General features: G+C 43.9%; 1 protein-coding gene across 1 annotated transcript in view; it reads right to left on the bottom strand.

Annotated features, from left to right (window-relative positions):
* Positions 1 to 22,274, bottom strand: part of LOC308302177 (transcription factor COE3) — a gene marked incomplete at both ends in the record, with an annotated part of 142,786 nt that overhangs the window by 26,616 nt on the left and 93,896 nt on the right. Inside the window, 4 exons of the mRNA XM_080746410.1 lie at positions 11,615 to 11,741; positions 13,173 to 13,306; positions 17,887 to 18,004; positions 18,870 to 18,951. Of these exons, the coding sequence (XP_080602536.1) occupies positions 11,615 to 11,741; positions 13,173 to 13,306; positions 17,887 to 18,004; positions 18,870 to 18,951 (461 nt within the window). The remainder of the gene's footprint in view (positions 1 to 11,614; positions 11,742 to 13,172; positions 13,307 to 17,886; positions 18,005 to 18,869; positions 18,952 to 22,274) is intronic.

Below are 22,274 nucleotides of genomic sequence, written 5' to 3'. Positions count from 1 at the left end.
GGTCCCACCAAACAGGACACAAAACAGACAGAAAGGGAGTTACAGTGTGTGTGTGTGTGTGTGTGTGTGTGTGTGTGTGTGTGTGTGTGTGTGTGTGTGCGTGCGTGTGTGTGCGCGTGCGTGCGTGCGTGCACAGCTACATCCATAGCACTAGGCGGTCCATTTGGGTCCATTTCTTACACTCTCGGGGTTGAATTAATGTGATTTTGCTGTGTGCGGTCAACTGTTGGAAGACGAGAGAAAATAAGGCTGCTTAAGAAAACAGGGGAAGGGGAGAGGAAGGCAGCGTTCCACTGAACAGAACTCCAGCCTCTGAAAAGCTGCAATATCATGTGTGATGTTTTCCTTTTAAGGTGGGAGGTCTAGATGTGTGCTATTAAAAATGACCTGTTTGATTGTGGTCCTTTTAACCCATGTGGGTCCATATACTCCCCTTCCCAGGAGCCCTTGTCCTAACATATTAAGAGGACGCTTTAAGAGTGGCCACAGTACTTCACTTACAACTTATTCCCATGGCAACGCCTGGGTTCTTTCACCTGGCGTTGCCTCCAAAGAACACAAACAGCCTGACTCCTAGGTGTCAAAGGTTAAGTCAGGGTTACAACAACCCTGTCACCAGGAGGGTAGAGCGATCACAGACAGGCTTTACACTGGGCACGCGGCGGAGGAGAGGAGAGGAGAGGAGAGGAGAGGAGAGGAGAGGAGAGGAGAGGAGAGGAGAGGAGAGGAGAGGAGAGAAGAGAAGAGAAGAGGATAAGGTATCATTAGAAATGTGACAGATCACATCTTTTCATTCTTGCAGAAAAAGACAAACTAATTACAATAACTTGGCTTGAAATTATAAGTACATTTTAAGTCAATTTAAATAAAAACACACACACACGGAATCAAATCAAATTCTTCATGGCTAATTCCAAGTGACATCACCACCCCCCCTCTCTACTGTGCAACCAGTTGGACTCCACAGTTTGACAATTGGTAGCATTCATTCAGCATCATGAGACAATGTGAACTAGTGTAAAAGCTAATGAGGGCAGGCTGCTGACTGGGCATCTTCAGCATGTCTGTACTAATCACATCAGCCATGCATGGCCAGGCAGTCATTTACAGGGCTGCTAATCCAGGGCACTTCTCTAGAGATTGTTGTCTCGTCTCTTCCCCGGGTGCTGATAAGCAGGTCCAAATAGAATCTGCCAAGATTTGAATCGTTTTCCTGTAGTATTTCTGGCGGAATATTTACGGCAAAAAAAATATAGACATCAATTAGGACGTTTTATCAGTTGGATCTAAACTGACTATAGGACACAAATCTTGTTTTGTATAATGAAAGCAATGAAAGCCTTTATACCACTACAGGGGGGAAAAGTGGAGGGACTATATTATCATGATGGGGGAATTAAACAGCTGTCTCAGCTGCCCGATTCAGTTGTAATCCAATGTAAAGTTACAGTATGTGTATTCACTTTAGTGAAGGGATTCAGAGAGAGAGACATTATGCCTATCAGCCAATCATTAGCGTGCAATGGATGATTGTGCTGAGCTTGCAAGGTGAGTGCATGTATACTGGACATCACTGGGTAATGCTGTTACTGGAATTCTGACAAAGGATACCCAAGTGAAATCTACACAGTAAAATACACCCATTTGGATCCATTTTAGCCTTAGAGTTAAACTATCCTTGAGGATTTTGCTGTGCATTTACATTATCTTGAAGATTTACTGTACTAAATGATGCCGAATCTACAATCAGTGGTGTAAAGTAACTAAGTACATTTACTTAAGTACAATTTTGAGGTATTTGTACTTTACTTGAGTATTTCCAATTTCCAATACAGTTTGAATTCCAGACTTTTACTTGTAACAGAGTATTTCTATATTGCAGTATTACACATTTACTTAAGTAAAATATCTGAGCACTTTTTCCACCACTGCTCACAACACATCACTTCGCAACGCACTGTGAGCTTGAAGATCTGCTGTTTTCGGTGTGTGACAGCAGCACACACCTACAAGCTTAAAGATGTGGTTTCATATTATGACAGACCTCTAGGTCTTATCTTATAAAAAAACAAAAGTCCATGAGGTACTTCTGTTAAATATATCCTCTTCCAATCCCCATATTCAAACTATCACTCTGGATCAATGTCTAGATAGACAGAACGGGAGGACCAGTCTGCTGGATCGACGAGATGGTGGAGATCACTGGAACACCGCCATCGACTCATTACCCATTTAAATCAGTCTCACAGCTGGTTTCAGCTACAGGATCCCAGGCTTTCAAGGGTTTCCATGCTTCAGAGGAGTGTGTATACATTCACTAAGCATATGTTTACATCCCGATACTCACAGCTGTTTACATTTATTTATGCTAGGCTATTTCTCATTTGCTTTTTCTCACTGCCGTCAGCGTCTTTCTGCCTTGTGGAAAGAAATCAGTTATTCTTTCTCGGGAACCGCGAGATGAAAACCAGCTCTTAGGGGGATTTGGCCTCACCTTTTTACGTTTTGTTTTGCTTTTCACTTCGGTGATGGCCTTGTTGGAGGCGCAGTCGTGTCCCCAATGAGCCACGGGATCCAAAGCAGCTACTCTATCTCCAATATCGGGCTTACTGTGCGCTCATACATAGGCAGCTCTCCGTGGTTTTCCCCTATATTACACTTATCATTTCAAATGGACTCCATATTCCATATGAAATACGGCACTGAGCTATGGCCACAATCTCCCCTGACAGGCCAGGCTATCGGAATGAGGGGGATTTGCAGCTGCTGCTTCGATCCCCAAGCAACATGTGCCGCAATTTCCCATCTCTATTCATTTTATGATTGATGCAGGTCACTGCAACGTTTGGCCCCATTGCCCACAGATACGTGCTGCAGATAATTCCGCCCTTCCTTATGGGCATAGGGGGAAAGAATTGACAGACGCACAACATGGTGATCCTTAAGTGGATGGCCTGATTTGTTTCGCCTTTTTCCCTGCTTGTCAAGAGGCAGGCATGGCCGAGCCCAATGGGGTCTATCCTGTTGACAAGCTCCAAAAGCCCCCCCAGAAGCATCCTTTCACCAGGATATTGATCGGTCATTTTATTCCTCTATCTTTCAATTCATCACTTGCTCATCATAGAACAAGCCGCAGCACAGAGAATATGTGTAATGCAAAACGTGCTGCACTGAATAGCACTGAATCTTCAGTTGTTTTTCAGACCCCCATGAAGCCAAAGTGAAGCCATTGTGTGCATCAGTTAACTACAGAGAAACTCAACACACTCAACACAGAGAAACACAGTGTATTTACATTTTAGGCATTTCGCTTCCAATGAGGGAAACAGAATGAGCTTAGATTCACCACACACCTATACGCTCACGCTACGCACATGTACACACATGCCGACGTGACTGCACACCTCATCTCGGTGCGGCGCAGGGGAGAGAGAAATTCAAAGCAAGACTCCTGATCAATCACGGGAGGCTGCCACTCCCTCCATCTCAATCCCCCTCCCTCCCTCCCCCTGCCCTCGCCGTGCAATCGATGCTCATAGAAATTTCATGAACTTTAAACTGTGATTGACAGGCGGGGGCTGGCCCAGGCCATGGTGGAACCTGCTCCCCCTTTAAAGAGGTGAGCCACCAGGGAAGATGAAGGGCCTCTTCACTCTTCAAACATGCACTTTTAATTAAGAAAAGAACACTCCGCAGTCATGGCAACAATTACCTCGACTGGCTTACCCTACTTAACCTCCGTTTACCCCCTCGCCGCAGACACCCAGCCATACTGAGTGTCCAGAACACACACCACACCTGACATCCAATGGAGACGGTGGGAAAAATAAAGATAATGGGAAAAAATAATGCCTTGAATATACAGTGAAGTAAAGTTCCTCTAGATCAGTGGTTCTCAACCTGTGGGTCAGCACCCCCAGGGGGGTCCCCAAATTATTCTGGGGGGTCGCCAGATGATTAACTTAATGTGAAACATTGTTTTCTCTCTCAAACAACAGCATACCGTTTAAGTGTATAGGGTATCTGCACATTTCTCACAATTTAAGGACTTTTTAATACCTCTAAAATGACAAATTAAACATTGTAAAATATTAGAGGCAGAAGTTGTGAAAATAGCAGATCTACATGCTCACAACACCTCACAACACGAGGCGTTGTGAGCATGTAGATCTGCTATTTTAACAATAGAACCGTGTTATACTAAATGTAATTCCTCAACTCTTAGTGCTTGTCAGGGTGGGGGGGGTCCCCAGTTCAAATATGTATATTTTGGGGGTCGCGGGCTGAAAAGGTTGAGAACCACTGCTCTAGATCACTGTACTAATGTGCACTGAATATTTCAGACGAGTTACGGTTTCTCTGGTGGCTTCAGACACAAGTCACTTAGTGGCTAACACATACATTCATTCGACCGTAATGAAAAAACACAAGTACTTCTGTGGCTTTGATCTACGGGGCTGTCTTGTCTTTTAATAGACAGCAGAACTGTGCTCACCACCGGGGGAATTCCTCTTTGCTCACCAGAGACGCACCACATTTCATATATCAAAGAGCACAGAGGAGCTCCACTTAGGGAAGAGGGACTTGTGGAACTAATGTCAGATAATTAGCGTTTCTGTGGGGGCATTTTTCGGCTGCGACTCAAGAAAATAATAACTTCTCAGGTGGGGGGCCTATTTCTTTGAGGCACACTTCCCAGCACTGTCACTCGGCTCTAATCAAGGCACCAAGGAGGTAATTATTCACTTGAGCTGATTAACATATCTTGGTGGCAAAGCGGATGCTCTCTAATCACAGAGGTTGCATCACCGGGCGGATCTGTGCTGGCAGACGGAGAGGGTGACAGAACGGCAGTGGGTGTTCTGCTGTCACTGCCACTTCACTGCCTTGCCTGCTGGAGCAGTGGTTCTCAACCCGGGGGTCGCGACCCCCCCGAGGGGGTCACCAAATAATTTCTGGGGGTCACCAGATGGTTTTCTGAATGTGCTCAAAGAAATGAAAATCTGAAAAAAATGTGTGTGTATCCGTGCATGTATCTATGGGCCTCATTCACTAAGCTCGGGTCCGCACATAATTGTGTCTGTGAATTTGGGCGGACATACTGTACAATGAACTGTACGATGAACTATTATAGATATTTTATTTAGTAGAGCAATCTCAGTTGGTACATGTGCACACACGTGTTTGTTCAGTGTGCACATACGCACGCGTTTGTTCACTGTGCGTATTTTGTTAGAATGATGAGTTATGAACAAAGGGGGTCGCTAGCCATGGCCAAGTCTTTTTGGGGGGTTGCCAGCCAAAATGGTTGGGAAACACTGTGCAAGAGGACAACTTTCTAGGTGATGTTCATCTAGGTTGGTGTGTAACACTGGATAGTATTGACAAATAATATCCGAACAACTTGGCGGCAGGCACCACACTCCCTGAGGTCCTTGCTGCTGCGCATGCCGATTTTGTATACAGTGTGTGTGTGTGTGTGTGTGTGTGTGTGTGTGTGTGTGTGTGTGTGTGTGTGTGTGTGTGTGTGTGTGTGTGCTGCTGTACTTGTACTGTATATAGCAATAGAGAGACAGAGAGCCAGAACTCTACATGTAACCTGATACAGAGCCTTGCTTTAAGATAATTGCTTCCATGTGTAACCGTGACAGTAATTAAACAATAAAAAAATAGAACTCAATTAGAGTTGGGTACAGTACAGAACTACAAATATGTCAGCAGGTCCAATGAGAGATAGAGGAAGAAACACAGCAGCAAAGAGAGAGTGAAATTATACCTCCGCGGAGCGAGTAAAAAACATTTTACAGTGGCTCAGGTTTGACACGACGGTGATGCCGACGTATAACTTTCACCTCTTTGTTACATGTTCACAAGACCTTTAGCAGGCCCGTATGGAACATGTTGCTAATGCTTTCCGTGTGTGTGTGTGTGTGTGTGTGTGTGTGTGTGTGTGTGTGTGTGTGTGTGTGTGTGTGTGTGTGTGTGTGTGTGTGTGTGTGTGTGTGTGTAAACTTGTATTACTTCCTCTTGTGTAAGTATAGGAGATTTTGAGAAGCAGACATTGTGAGTACAACTTTCCTGGTCCTCAAAAGATATGTAACATTTTTACGGTTAAAAAGCTTTTTTCTTTTCTTTTTTTGAATTAACGTTACACTGAGGAAAGGATTACGTTTAGGGTTACGGTTAGAATAAACATTTTGACATTATGTGTAAGGGTTAGGGTTAGTGTTATTTATACTTTACTGTGCACAAGGGTCACAAAACAAAGTATTAGGGTTGCGGTAAAAAATGGCATTAATATAATTGCTGTCCTAAAGGTTTGATGTCCTCACAACTTAAGTATAGTAATACAAATGTGCGTGCGTGTGTGTGTGTGTGTGTGTGTGTGTGTGTGTGTGCGTGCGTGCGTGCGTGTGTGTAAATTTGGGGGGAAGAAAGGTACAAAGTGCTCCATTGTTTTCCCACAGTCCTGATAGGAATACTGGCCCTGCCCAAAGCCAAGGCAATACGCCCTCAGAGGGAAAGGCGAGTAGCCATGCTGAAAACCTCTTAAGGTTCAGTGACGTTTTTCCTTTTTTTTCCCCTTCTTTTTAAAGAGGTCAGTGCCGAGATGGAGCCAGCTCTCCTTACCCCCACACAACAACCTCCTCCATCCATGCCAGCCAGGGCCAACGTTGGCTGCCAGATCTTTCCAAATAACCTCATAAGTCACCATCAGAACTGCCCGCCGTTCCACAAATGTTGCAGTCAGAGTACCGTATAGGAGCTTGAGCCGCGCTTGAATCTCACTCATTACTAATGCCAACACCTCATGGCTGCTGCTTTTAAACAGTGTGAACCCGTCTAATGATAACTTGTTGTGTTTTTCATTCTCCCCGTGCTCCCTCTTCATTCAGATGTTATGACAAGTGCATGACAGGTACAGAAATGAACATGTCTGACATGTTTGCTGTCTGGTGATACCACTATATTAACTGGCATTGCGAATTCAGCTTGAAGAGCATCGCTGTTAAATAGTATCACACAGGATATTCGCGTGTTCAAACTGTTAGAAAAGCTAACAAATATACTGTAATTGCGTAGATGGATTGCATTTCATGCGGGTGCCCCACTGCAAATTGCCTTTACAGAGATGATATCACCCCACCATCGCCAACCCGCCTCCACCCCCTCCACCCTCCCCATCACCCCACTTCCCTCTGTGAAGCGTGCTCATCAGCACACAATAGTAACCACACCTCGCCTCCCTCCAGGCCAAAGTGTTGTGTGTTATGGGGGATGCGGACGTGTTGAGGCTTGCCAGGGGCTGCCCCAGAGGTTGAAGCCCCCCAGGCTAGGGAAATAACAGCCACGCCGCCTGACTTCTACCATACATCACTATATGACACCGCATAGCCCGAACAAAGCCTCCGTCTGCATGTGGGGTGCACCCCGAGAAAGTCGCCCAATTATCGGGAATTATGTCCATGTCTTGCAATGGTCGTAATTTATTTTTAATGCATTTCACTTTATTTAGTGTAACTGCTCAGCGGTGCTCTGGACCAGTATAGTGGCCATTTGCTACACTTCTGCACTTGCCCTTTCTAAAATGCTGCTTGAATGCACCTACAAATTCAATGTTAAATGTGTAGAGTGACATGTCTATCTTAAGTCCCCCAGGCACTGTGTATGAGGTGCTGTTGTCCTGATATCATGTGTCAGCACACTGTATACTGGCATACACAGTGTAAGTGGTCAATATCCCTCTTTAGTATAATGCAACCGAGGACAAATACATGTGGGTTAGTTTCATTTTAACAATGATTCTTATGACTTGTATTTTTAAATATAATCTCTAATCAAGCATGAAAAAAAAAATACATATTTTTATCTGTTCTTCCTGTTTGCAAGCAAAGCATACAAATGAAACCCAACGGTCGATAAATAAGTGAGTGAATTATGACCTTCAGGTCTTGCATTATAAACAATATCTCTCAAATCCAAACACGGGCCGCCTGGGAACGGTCTGAATTGCACGACTTGATCTGTCATCATCGTTGCAGTTCAATTTGATCACTGCAGGTTCTATTCCCTAAACTGCTCGTGGCTGGCGCTGTAGCGTGAGCAGTGTTTGGGTGGCAGCGGCCGGCCGCTGTAGGAAGAGGAGGTTTCATCATCCGAGCACGGAGGAGCGAGGCTGTGTTGAGCTCGTTCAGGGGGGTGCTTGCTGGATCTATGCCGCCAGCCTCAGTGCTTGTAATGCATAGATCAATGTGCCCTATGGGGAAGGGGGGAATCGATGGGTGCTGAGTTATTGCAGTACTTGGCCACTGATTTTTAGAGAGCTGTGTTTTCCCAGGAAAGTCAATACCTCCAGGCTGCTCTCATTAATTTCAGCCCCTCCCCTCCTCCAGCTGCACCTGGGGATCTGCAACCCAGGAGAGGAGGCTGGGAGGGAGACTGGAAGTCTAGGGTGTGTGTGCGTGCGTGTATACGTGTTTGTGTTTGCATGTGTGTGCGTGTGTGCGTGCGTGCGTGCGTGCGTGCGTGCGTGCGTGCGCGCGTGCGCGCGTGGAGGGGAAGCGGGGAGAGGGGAGAAACAGTGAGGATGATGGAGAGAGGAGAAAAGTCAGAGATTTTGGCGAGAGGAGGGAGAAAAAGGGAAATTGAGATGACAGCATGAAGGAGGGATGAAGAACGAATCCGGGGTTTGGAGGAAAAGGTGGAGTGAGGGATAGGAAAGCAAGCACAAAGACAGTGTGATATTTTGGGTTTGTTTTTTGTAAGGAAATGATATGCGGCCTGGTTCATGTGTCTGAAAGCGAGACGGGCGATATTGATCCCTAATATGGATATCATGTCTGCTCCGGATTATTGACATGTGCTGTGTTTTCCACACCATGGCTGTCTGCTAGGTATTTGTTTAAGTCTGTTGAAGGGGAAATACAGTTTAGTGTCTCTTAGAGCTGGGCGATGCGCCCCAAATCAAATATCACAATATTTAGTGATATAGATGTTGGGGGATGACTATTGGTGCTTTCACAAAATATTTACACAAAGACATGTTTGATCATCATCAGTAATATACCTAGATAATAATTAAGTGGGACCCAGCAAATCATTAAACAGCTTACTGACTTACAGAGCCCCCCAGGTACAGCATCTGGGTCAAGAGTCAATAGCAACAACAGAATAAGCTGTTGTTTGGCATTTTTCATGGGTGCAACCCACATACTCTACGCTGCTCATACCACAAAGGCATGTTCCTTATAGGGTTTTATATACTTTTTGTTATATATGTATATATATGTTATATATATATATATATATATATATATATATATATATATATATATATATATATATATATATATATATATAATATATATAATTATATATATTATACACATATATACCGTATATATATAAAACAAAAAGTATATAAAACCCTGTAATACTATATGGTATATGGTATATGGTATATATGGTATACATTATACAGTAGATGCCCATGACCGCGCTTGCTCAGAATGTCTGCTAACAAACTCAGAAGACAAAGGATAGCAGAATGAGAACGAGTCTTCACTTTGATATGAACACTTATTCTTTTATTCAACATTCTGCACTGTTCACAAAATAAAAGATTTACACCCACGCTGCTTCAAAAGTATCTCTTTTGGACAAATTATCAAACACTTTTGACATTGGTTGAAATCTCAAATGTGGCTTGTCACCACAAAGCAACAAATGTAAGTGAAGCTCTCTGCGGCGCTTGCCTGATTTCCTATTTGTTTGATAATGCTTAATTTATACCCTGTTGTACATCGTTGTTTCGCAAAAATGCACAACAATATTATTATTAAATAATATTTTCGGTGCGCAACACCAGCGTTCAACAATCTATAAATTGAAAGTGTGAAATGTTCTTTGACTCTTCGGAGGATCTCGGAGTAAAATTCCTAAAGGAAATGACATCACTGGGACAGGGATGCATTCTCTTTCCTGTTGAATTATACACATCTTGCCTATTTAGTATTTAAAAGCTTGCCTCATTTTACATTCATGAATACAACACACTGCTGGCACAGTGAATACATTTTGCAAATGCACGTTGACGCATTCCCGATCTTAAAATATGTATGTGTAAATCAGATTAACTGGTGGTGTGTGCACAATATGGCTCCCATTCTGGCTGAAAGAACTGGGAGACTTGGGAGAATTACATGAAATTGTGCAATATTATGATGCCGCCACCTGTCTGTGTTTCGAGTTGTGATGCCATTAGGGAAATAGAGCTTTGTTGCCTCCCTATCAATCAAATCAAGTCAGATGTTCGCATTTCATTATTCGGTTTGAGAAATCGCTATGCTGATGCCGACAACGGCACTGAATATTGCGTTTAAGCCGTTCAAGTACTTAGGCGATGATAGCTGTGATAACATGTTTTCAAATTGAGGTTGCAAAGTAACACAGACTCTTTTGAGGGTATTCGCGACACGTTTTTGCTCAAGAGAACCCACAGTCTAATGGACATAGGAAACAGTGAGATAACAACAGGGCTCTATTCACAACACACTGCCATAAAAGCAATACGCTGAGCGCTTGTCAGCCCTATCGCCAAATGGAATCAGATTAGCATTGCAAAAGGAGCCGTCCAAAGGTAAGCTGGGCTGGACAGTCCATTGTGAGTGTTGTCTGTCTCTTCCCTCCTCTGCTTATAGTCTGCTTTCGAAATAGGTGGTGCTTCGAACAAAGACGGAAGAAGGCAGAGAAGCGATAAACGCGTGTTAAACAGACAGCCTTAACACCGCCACCTCTTTCATGGCCGTCGCAGTGACATTTACTTATCACACTAAACAGCCATCCATCTGACCTTTCTGCTACTTTGAATGGCATCTGTATATTCTGATGGAATAATCGGGAATGGTAAAAGCACTGATGTGAGAGTGTGATAGGGCTTTTTCGGTGGCCATTTTTGCTCTGGACTGGCAGACAATAGGCTTGAAGGACAACCTGGGGAGAATGTACTGGAAGAGGAGGGCAGGGTGCGGTGGCACACGCACACATGGGACAATATTTACTTCCATTCCAATATAGAATTGAGAGGATACGTGCACCTGTAAGGCATTAGAACTCAATGCCATGTCATTGTATACATGTTGGGCAGAAACCTTGTATTTTTCAATATTTCATCTTTTGATGTTTTTTCATAAATTAATGCCCTATTCTGAACAGTACTTTGTCATATCAAAGTGCAGCGAAAGGCGACGATATGTGATTCACTAGTACCACACTCTAATTTATGCGGTTTGTGGCTTGTTGGCAGTTTAAAAAATGGTACTGTAGCAGGGAGCTGGGTTAGTTATCAATAGGGTTGGCTTCTTTAAGGATATGAAACATCTATTCTGGGCATATCATAATAAGGGATTCAGCGAAAAAAGGGAAAAATGCAGCGCAAGTAACAGATTTACAAGCTTGTAAATTGAGTGTGTAAATCAGCTATTTTTGGCAAAGTGATTTGGTGTAGAGAAAAAAAGGAGATGGCCAAGTACTGACCCCTGGTGGACCCCAGGTTGACTGAGTATGATAGGAGGCAGAGATGGCACAGATGATGAGAGATGATTGGAACTCTTACCAGTGTAGACAAAGCGGCCTGGTGCTCCTTTGCAGAATTGCTTGGATTTGTAGGACAGCGTGACTTCCACAACCCCGGGAATGTGACGAGGAGGGGTCTGGACTCGGATGGCATGAGGAGTGATCAGCTGGAATATATCACACACGCACACACGCACACACACGCACACACACGCACGCACGCACACACACACACACACACACACACACACACGCACACACACACAAAAGAAGAGCATACTTTGAAGTATGAGATTGAGGCAAACTCACAGATATGATATACGTATCATTAGACTGGGTTCTATGATCCTACAGGTGTGTGTGTGTGAGTGAGTGAGTGCATGTATGCGTGCGTGCGGGTTTGGGGGGGGGGGGGGGGTTAGTGTTGACAAGCAAAGATCTAAAAATCCCTTTTGGCCAGCCTATTCTCTTTCCGTCTACCAGTTATACATAATACTGTATATATAAATACGTTACACTGAACACTTTGACGTGCCAGCGGGCGTCTAACAAATCTGGGTCAGCCTACAGCCAGTTTACACGTGGGCACTGGGATTTCAGCGTCTGCCTGCTCGCCGCGAAAGTGACACTGATCAAAGTAGGCTAGTCGGCAGCGGCGTCTGAAGTGCTGCGGCGGCTTCCAGTGGGCCTGCGTGGGGACGGCGTCTAACTCCGAGCGGGACCGGCGACAAGGTTTCATACGGGCTCCTCTCGGCTCCCTACCAGGTGTTCTGCTCCTCTGCACCTACTTCAATATTTCATGGCCTGCCTTCTGTGCAGCACCATGCTCCAAGTCTGCATCTAAACCGCCCAGAAAATCTACATATATTTGGGGACAGGCAGACCTCGCCGCACGGTGCACTTTGAGATGCAGGTGTTAGAGTGTGTGTGTGTGTGTGTGTGTGTGTATGTGTGTGTCTGTTATGTGTGCATGTAAAGACATGGAGAGAAAAAGACACATGTGTGTGCACGTGTGTATCTGATGTGTGAATGCGCTTTCATTGTGTGTGCTTTTGGAGGGTTTTCTTTGTAATTTTTCTGACTTGAACTGAAAATGTACATAGTCGTTTATGTAGAGCAGGGAGGGGTTCACAAACTTTTTCAGCTCGAGACCCAAAATATTGTAATGTCTCCCAGGGACCCAAAAAGTAGAGTGTGAGTTCCCATTGGGCCTTTGAAACCTGTTCGAACCCCTACAATTTCAAAAATACATCTATCAGAAAACAAGTTTTTCCTTTTCTTTTACAGTGACATGGTTTCCACTAAAACAACAGATATTTGCTAAATGAAAAGGAGAAAACTAATCAAAAAGGAGAGCTGCTCTGGGCCAAAAAAGGCTTGTAAAAAAATACAAACTGTGTTCCAGACAAATAGGACAAGGTAGTAACAGTAGCCAAAACAGAAATCTGAGCTAACAAAGAATCTTTTGAGTCTAAATGCAATAGTTCCAATCCGGCTGTGCTGTGACAAATGCTCGTTAACAGATCTTGGATCAGAGTGCGTCAGATTTATGTTTGGTCAACAGGTACGTATTTGGTGTTCAGGTATTTTGGCCTCACCTCGCTCCAGACCAGCATCGTGCCAAAGACAACCTGCAGGCCGTCGAAGAAGTTGTCTCCTATGATGATGACGGTGGCTCCTCCGGTCGTCCAGCCCTCACTGGGGCTGATTGCTTTGATGCAGGGCGTAGCTGCTTCGGGAACAGAGACAACAGAGCAGAGCAGTGAGCCACACGGTGTTACCAGCATTACAGTACAGGACACACACTAGAACTGAGGAAGAACTAGTTAGAAGGAACAGGTTTCAGTGTGTATAAAGGGACACTGAAAAGATCAAAAGTGACAGACAGGGGTCATCATTGCCATGCTGGCTTGTGGTGGACATTTTTGTAAAAAAGAAATGTCTGAGAACCGCTGTCCTATAGTGGACTCCTAAAGTGCCATACAGAGGGCCCTCTTTTCATCCATGCTTTACCCTTTATCCCAAAAACCTTTCTCATTTTTTACTATTTTGGAAACCATGTTTTAATATTTCAAATAGCTGATCTACAAGCTCAAAACGTGTCTATGTAGTTCGGCTATTTGAAGTATTTTAAAATGTTTTTCAAATAAGTAAAAAAAAAAAAAAAAGGCATAAAAGTCCAGGGATAAGGGGTAAGGCATGGATGAAAATATAGCTCTATAGTGTCACAGTAAATCAGTTCTGAAGAAAACCTGGAGACTAACATTCAGTAATAGAATTTGTCACGGACAAGGCCAAGTCTAGCCACGGACACATTTTGTCTGTGTATGGACATATTGACGACCCCCGGTCATACAGATAGTACTGTAGACACAACATTGTATGCATTTAATTTTTTGGATTCAAGTTAGATAATGTGGTCACTCAGGACAGGAACAAGCAGCTTCCTTGAGCCTGCTGATAGTGAAGTCATTGTCACCTCATGTCACATCAGAGAGGAAAGAGGAAAAGTTAAGCAATGTCCTGTAGAAACACGCACAGTAAAATCCTCAGTGTGGATCCATTTGTGTCCATAGAGTTAAACGGACATTTCGTAGACTGACAATCTTCTCATATAAATGTTGAGCTTAATGAACCACTTAAGCCCTATTTTGTACTTCGTACAGCGATGGTGTACAATAGCCGATCCACAAGTTCACAACATGGGTGAGCTTGTAGATCTGCTATTTTTTGCTGATTTGTTTATTTATGAAATGTAATTTCTGAAGTTCAAAATATTTTTCTTTTAAATCTTTTTGAAAATGTTGGAGAATGTATAATATTTTTGAGATCTTGGACATGCATGGGTTAGGAGGCTGACAATGACAGTGTTAACCAAAGACATTATTTTGCCCAAGTATTTCCATTCCAATGTTATTACTGCATCAAGGACAAACAGATACTATTCATATTCCTCAAGTCCCTTAAGTGCATGCTGTACATGTGTCTCCCCTCACACGAGACGGTTCTGCCAGTGGTGTAACAGTCCACTAATAATAAATGCAACAATTATTCGTTTTTTTTTTCAATGCCACAGGGATCAATAAGGCATTCAATATAAACAATAGTGTGTCTCCGAGAAGACTAGACGGTGTGCAGGCACAACAGAGTCAGACAGGCTGACTGAATGCTGCTGTCTCCAGCATATCTGCACTGCAGGAAGCACCATGTGGCCTGAAATCAAATGGCTGTTCAGGCTCCAGGCTCTTTACAACCATTCCCGGACACAACAGGTTTATAGGGATAATGGGTTGATATTCCAGACAGTGAAGCCACGCTACCTAGTTTACTGCAGTGTGTGGCATGATTTATGATACACAACTCAATGGCTCTGTCATGTGTGCGGCGAGTGACAGTTCAGTGTCTAGACGGAACCGTGTATGTGATGTGAGAACACATTAAAACCCCTTATAGATATTGACAGTCAGAGTTTTATTCTGTTTTATATTATAACATAAAGAAAATATAAATCTTCCTTGTTTTCATTATCTCACCTGCGTTTAGAGATGTATTTTTATCACTGTCTTTAATGTTTTATCATTGCACAAATAACCTTGAAACTCTATTTCATAATTTGTCAAACAATGGTGTCGCGTGGCAAAAATAGACGATCCATGTGTCACATTGTGGCCTGTTGTGAGCATTGTAGAAAGGCTATTTTCACAGTTTCTAATATACAGTATATAATATATATATATATATATATATATATATATACACACACACACACACACACACACACACACACACACACACACACACACACACACACACACACACACACACACACACACACACACACACACACAGTATATATATTTAAACAAAATGTTTAATCTTCTCTTATGACATAATGACATAGGGCCACCAGGATGAAAGTTGTTCATCAACTTAAATTAAACTAAACTAAACTAAAATAAACTAACTGGCTCATATCTACTTCTAAAACATCAGAAAGATTATTTGAGAAGTTCCCTGTGAGATGTCAGAAAGTCTCCTTCCTTCAGTGCAGAAGCACAGTTCAAGATCCACATTTCCGCACAGTTTGAGAATCCACCTTTTGAAAGTCGCTCAGAGCTGACAGATGAAAGGCCCTCTCCAGAGCCTGTTTAACATACCGCAATTCATCCAACTTGCTCCCAAAGCATTTAACAGTTGTTGAGGGTGTCGCGGAACTCCAGCTTTCTCCCTCATACTCGACAGTCATCCTTATTAATTTCCCTTTGTCACAACAGTAAACAAACAGCCCGAACGGCGGGTGGGGTAGGGTGGGGGGCAGAGGGTGGCGGTGGCAGGTTTCTACAATCGGGATAAATGAGGGGAGCACAATGGCGTGAAGCCGTCGGTGGAAACTTTTATCGAGGGGGGGGGAGGGAGCGGGGTGTACATAACAAAGACGGGAGCAGATGTTATGCTTTTATCGCCTTTGAAAACATCCCAATCTGGCTGAGATGAAAGGCCCTGAGCTTCCCTCCGTGGGCCCTGGCTACACTGATAGTCTCTCCTGGAGTCGGCGACACAATGGGCTCCTGGCCCCTGCAGGACCTGGGCTCTGTACTCTGGCTGAGATGTTGACAAGTCCGTGAAGCAGGCAGTGCTGCTCAAGGTGTCTAAACATGAATGTTTAAGTGCTCAGTGAAACACACAGACTTGGCAAAAGTCTGGGGAATTATAGCTGCTCTGAAAAAGTTTATTCTTCAGACTTCAAACTTGGCTATAATGGACTTGCACATCTAGGATGTTCATGCTTAGGATTGTATGTTGCTACAATCCTATCTGGTCAAAAGAAAAGTTCTAAACCTTATTTAAGCACTTGAGCTGTATTTTATATTTAGTTGTATGATTAAATTACATATTAGATTAATTATTATAATTGCCGCTATTGTCAAACATTTTCAAAATGTTTGGACAATTTTCACCTATAATGACATGCCCAAAATAGAGTAGCCAGGTTTAAAGTGTGTGATGTGATGTAATGTAATGTAACAGATGGGTTTGGTTTGATGCATACAGTAGGACAGACAGTACAGTGTTAAGTAGTTTACACAAACAGTAAAAAGGCTGTAAGTCAGTTTTGTAGACTTATTTGCGATTGAGGTTTTTACCTGTCTCTGTCTTGTTCTGATGTGATAAACCCCACCCATCTGGTGTTCTGAGTAGGTTAAATCAAAGGAGAACATGCATCTGCAGCAGCTTTTGGAGCCTCGGCCTGTTTCGGGGTTATGATTCCACGTGACGTCACGTTTGGTTTTTACAGTTTGGAAACAGGCCTGTTTTAATAGAAGGGAAGTTGTAGTAAAAATCACCACTTCAGTGAACATGTCATCGCTCCCTTCACTGCTCGAGCGTTAAGTTTATAATTTATGAATAATGAAAGTGTTTGATCTGTAAGGCAAAGGAATATAGACATGTTTAGTGGCCATTCCTCCTTCAGAGGTCAATGATGGAGAGAAAGAAAGTATTATGCTACGCTATGTATTATGTTACTGTCGCTTTATTTTGTAATATTATTTTTAACAGCATGAATCACCAGTTGTACAGCAATATCGCCCTCATTATCTCTGTCCAGGTTCACATAGAAGAACCTGTTAATCGGTTCAACTTTTATTCCCTTGCTTTTTATTCCCTTGCTTCCTTGTTCTATTTTTTGGTGTACCTTGCTCTTTTACTGTACTTTTTCTTTTTTTCATACTCTCTGTAACTTTGTAAAATAACCTTAAACTGCTGTGCTGCCTCCGGGTGATTTTCCCCCTTGGGATAATAAAGGTATCTATCTATCTATTTAACACTTCTCCATTAAGCATGTTCTACATCCACAGGAGTGTTTGGTTACAGCTTCATGGACACTGCTGTTTTTAGTCCTGCCTGCTTTACTATTGATTACATGTGTTGTTGGCGATATGGGGATTCCCACCTTCCCACTACTGCATCCACTCATGGATAATTAGTCAAATGCAAACTTAAATTTAAATGTACTTCTGAATTGAAAAATGTAAATGGTTAGACACAGATTGTAAGGAAGTGAATTGAGTAAGATTACCCAAATCTGACAGAGCTGGGTTTAGTGAATTGACCAATAACTGGAAGTCTGAACTGGTGCTGTGTCAATTCAGTTGACATGGCACCGTACCACAGATAGAAACACAGGACAGGAAAAACGAAAAGAGATGCAACTAAGAATAAAAAAGATATACAATTAAAAGTAATTGTGTAGTATTGTGCAAGCTTCCAGGCAGGGTCATAGTGATGTGGCGTGCCAGAAGGGCCTCCTACCTTCAGACGGGTCCAGACGCCGAGCCCTGCGGCCGTGTTTGGAGTTGTTGTGGACGAACATGTTGTCTGACACGGCCAGGACGTGACCGTCCACGTTGATCGTGGTGGATATCACCACCTGGTGAGACACATTCAGAGATGTTGGACTTAAACACATACATAACATACGTATGTCAACGTCTCAACATGAAGGATCACCTCATATTATTAGCGTTGGTTCTGCAGTGCAGTTAAAAAAAAAAAAAAAATCCGAATGGTTTGCACCCAGTTCTGGCCCCTACGTTGAGTTGAGACGTCACCAGGCATTGTGTCATTGTCTTTTTAGGACCCCCTCAAAAACAAGATGCTACTGTTACATCTCGAGGGCTTACTCCTAATTAGTGATGGAAGAAGTACTCATTTAATACTGAAGTGAAAGTATCAATACCACAATGTAGAAATACTCAGTTACAAGTAAAATTCTGTAAAAAAAGTACTTCAAGTATTGAATATAGTATTAGAAATACTCTAGTGAAAATCCAAATTGTACTTAAGTATAGCACTCAAGTAAATGTACTTAATTACTTTAAACAACTGCTCATCTAACTATTAATTTAGCGAATGTCTGTCCGCCGTCCGTCCGTCCGTCCGTCCGTCTGTCTGCATGCAGACATCACTGATACTAAACAAACAGTGTCGCCACCATGGTACCAATGCCCAACTGACATCACTGACAGATATCACTACAGTGCCCAAATTTGGAGATGACATCACAGACTGGCCTGGACACGGAACTCCATATATGGGCATAAAAGAGTGCCAGCCAGACAGACGGATACAACGGGTATTGCACAACTGGGCACATCGATGGTGACTATTCTGCCCAACGGGCACCGGTCTGGTTTCAATCATTCATCAGCAGACCTATCAGTAGGCGGAGATCTCTGACCGTCTGGCTACGCAAGATAATCTAACAGTGAAGGCAGTTAGATGATTATTATTACCTGAAACCTCCTCATGTCCCGAGGATTCCCAGCATTCTTCAAACAGTTCTGGTTGCACTTGAGGAAGAATTTCAGGAAGAATCTGCAGAGAAGCACAAAGGACAAAACAGAAGACATGGAACATTAGTCTTTACATTAGGGTTTTACTGCTTGAAACCATTAGATTTCCACAGACCTCCATTCCACCTGTGGGAGGAGTCTTATTTGATTAAATTGAAATCCGTCACATTTATTAAGAGCCAGCACAGAGATACCATTTCACATCACTGCTATCTCCTCTTGTGGGGAAAATAATACAAATTTCAGGTCAAATGACTGTGTTTTCTATTGTCTTTTGTCAGATAAAGACAGTACGAATCTTCCTCCAGACTTAAGGCATTTCCTTAGAGCCATCTTTAGATTTTTTTTGCTCCTTTTACATAGAAAAAATCAAACCTCGGTTCGAAGTGGAGCGGTGAATCTGAGTAGCTATACCCTGTGTGTGTGTGTGTGTGTGTGTGTGTGTGTGTGTGTGTGTGTGTGTGTGTGTGTGTGAGAGTGAGTGGTGAGTGTGCCTGGCCTGCACAAAACAGCGCCCCTCCTTTAACTAGTGTGTTGTGTGTGGCCACTCAAGGTATTGCCAGACTACGGACAGACGGACACGGCCAGCCAGCCAGCCACCCACATACCCACGGACATACCTGTCTATTGGGAGCGCTTTCACCGCTCCAAAAAACCTGCTCCTGTGTGTTGATTTACTCCTGTTTTTACAGCGCTGGAGGAGTATCGATTGGGAATGGATATCAATGAGGATGAGCTGTAATAACGCTACAGTGTTGGGGGTTGTGGGGAGCCGGGGAGGACTTGACAAGGGGGCTGGGCTGGGGGGTGGGGGGTGGGCGGCAATGGAGTGCAGACTCCTAGCCATATCGCCAGAATGGATTGCCACCTTAATGCATTTGCCACTGCCTGGTAATCTCTGCCCATCCATCTCTCGGACCATAAGCCCCGCCTGTTTTGATGGAGCGCTTTCTGTTTAATTGCCACATTATCACAATAATAATCCGGGCAGTTAACAAGCGGCAAGGTCGCAGACAGCCATGTCACATTAACCAAGGGATAACCTCGGCAGAATACCTCCTCTTATTCTTCCACCGCTGCCCCTGCAAAGCAAAGCATGCTGGGAGCGGAGCCTAGAGGAGAGCTCGACTGGGCTGAGTCCGGGAGATATAAATGGCGTCTCTCTCTGAAGCCTGCATTGATTTCCGCCTTAATAAGACAGTAACAATATCTTTAAAAACACGCTGCGGGAAGCCAAGCGATTTTCCCGTTTGCTCGATGAAAATGTATATTTAAAGCTGTGGAGGCGGCCGAGGCGCGACGACAGGCGGCGGGCGCTAAATCACACGGAGCCAAGTTGTTTAAAGAAATACGGACATTTTCTAATGACACGCTGTGGGGAGAGAGAGAAAAAATGGACACTCTATTTAGCGAGTATCGACTGAAACTTGATCCGGGCTGCTCTGTAGGCTGCTAATGCCCTTTATGGCAATGGAATACAATAATATGGGGAACCCATCCCTGAGCTCCATTCATATGATATTGGAGTCCTTGGGAGTAGAGATATGGATCAATAGGGATTGAATTAAAACGCAGCTGGAGACAAGGAGCTGGTGAGCCGACCAGCCGCGCCGATATCAGACCAACGCTGGGCTGTGTTCTGCCATGGAATTAAACCAGAGCACTGAGACAGGAGTCTGCATGCATGCGCATACACACACACACACACACACACACACACACACACACGCAGACATACGCGCACAGTTCACCATTTGGCACTTGGAATTTGGGCCATAGCCCTTTCAGAAGGAGGTGTAGTGAAATTCAGAGTTAAAGAGATTTTGATACAGCTTCCCAAGCTCTGTGAACACACGCACACACACACACAAAAGGTAACCGAAATAAGTGGAATACAGAGATGGGGTGAAGTCCATAGTTATAGATAAGAGAGAGAGAGAGAGAGAGAGAGAGAGAGAGAGGGAGACAGAGAGATGGAGAGACTGAGACAGAATGGAAGAGTGTGTGTGTGTGTGTGTGTGTGTGCGCGCGTGCGTGCGTGCGTGCGTGCGTGCGTGCGTGCGTTGGGGGGGGTGTTACGCTGTATGATGTGCAGCCTCAGTGGCCCAGAGCTCCTCCATCTGCCACTGGGCAGGAGTTGACAAGGAATGTTAGATTCCAGGTCCCTCTCATGGTGGAAAAGACTGCTGCACATCAAAGACTTGAGCTGGCTCCCTTTGGAGCGAGGGATGAGCGATATATAGACTCATAGATAGATAGTTAGACTCATAGATAGATAGTTAGACTCATAGATAGATATATAGACTCATAGATAGATATATAGACTCATAGATAGCTGGATAGACATGTAGACGGATAACGTGTCAGAAGGAGGGAGGGATGTGGATGCTTGAGACTGGGATGAAGAGACTTGCGATGGATGGGGGGCAGGGGGGGGGGGGGGGGGGGGGGGGCACCAGAGGAGAATGCATGGAGTGAAGTGGTATGTTTTCAAGGTGTACTACTGAGTTACTTCAGGCAGAAGCATAGATAGCGGTAAGTCGTGTTCTCGTCGGGAGCCACAGTAGCAAACGCTCCTGGACTCCTGGATGCAAATGCAGGAACTTTAGAATTCCCTTCCACAGGCTGTGGCTGGTGCTAGCGAGTGTGAACAATCCTGCGCTCCATACGAAGCGAGGTCAACTATCTGAACTCTGGCAAAACAGAGCCAAGAAGATCATTGACTTTTACCTGGCGCCATGTACAGCACAGATCATAACCTACAGGCCTGACGCCTCCTGGATGTGAAAGTTAGTTCTCTGAATCCCTCTACACAGTGTGTTTACCATAATGGTGTTTATCCGCTACAGCCACTGTTCACCTGTTAGGCAGATACCTGTATGTAGCACGGGCCCACTCTGGCTGGCTGAATATTCAAACCAGGCGGCAGCATAATTCTTGAGCCTTGCGGTAATTTTCCCGTGTTGCATTCACACCCAGACTGCTAGAGGATTGTAATGAGACTTTACAGGAGACAGGCGATGGAGAGGCATAATGATCACATTAGGAGAGAGAGAAAGAGAGAGAGAGAGAGAGAGAGAGAGAGAGAGAGAGAGAGAGAGAGAGAGAGAGAGAGAGAGAGAGAGAGAGAGCAGTTTGCGCTGTAGATGTGGTTGGCTTTCTCCTTGCAGTTGCAAAATGTCAGAACTGCAACTCATAACACGTTTCAGTTTGTCGTTTTATTGTAATGCATTCATATTTTTTTCGTTCCGTTCTGTTATTTCAATACATTTTCATATTTTAGAATGTTTTATTTTCCTTCTGCTATCTTTCAAGTCTCAAATGTCACTTTGCTCACCAGGAGTG

This window comes from Nannobrachium achirus (genome assembly GCF_963921795.1).
Source record: "Nannobrachium achirus genome assembly, chromosome: 17".
Taxonomy (NCBI): domain Eukaryota; kingdom Metazoa; phylum Chordata; class Actinopteri; order Myctophiformes; family Myctophidae; genus Nannobrachium; species Nannobrachium achirus.
The sequence above is the reverse complement of the archived record's forward strand: the minus strand, read 5'-3'. Positions and strand labels throughout refer to the sequence as shown.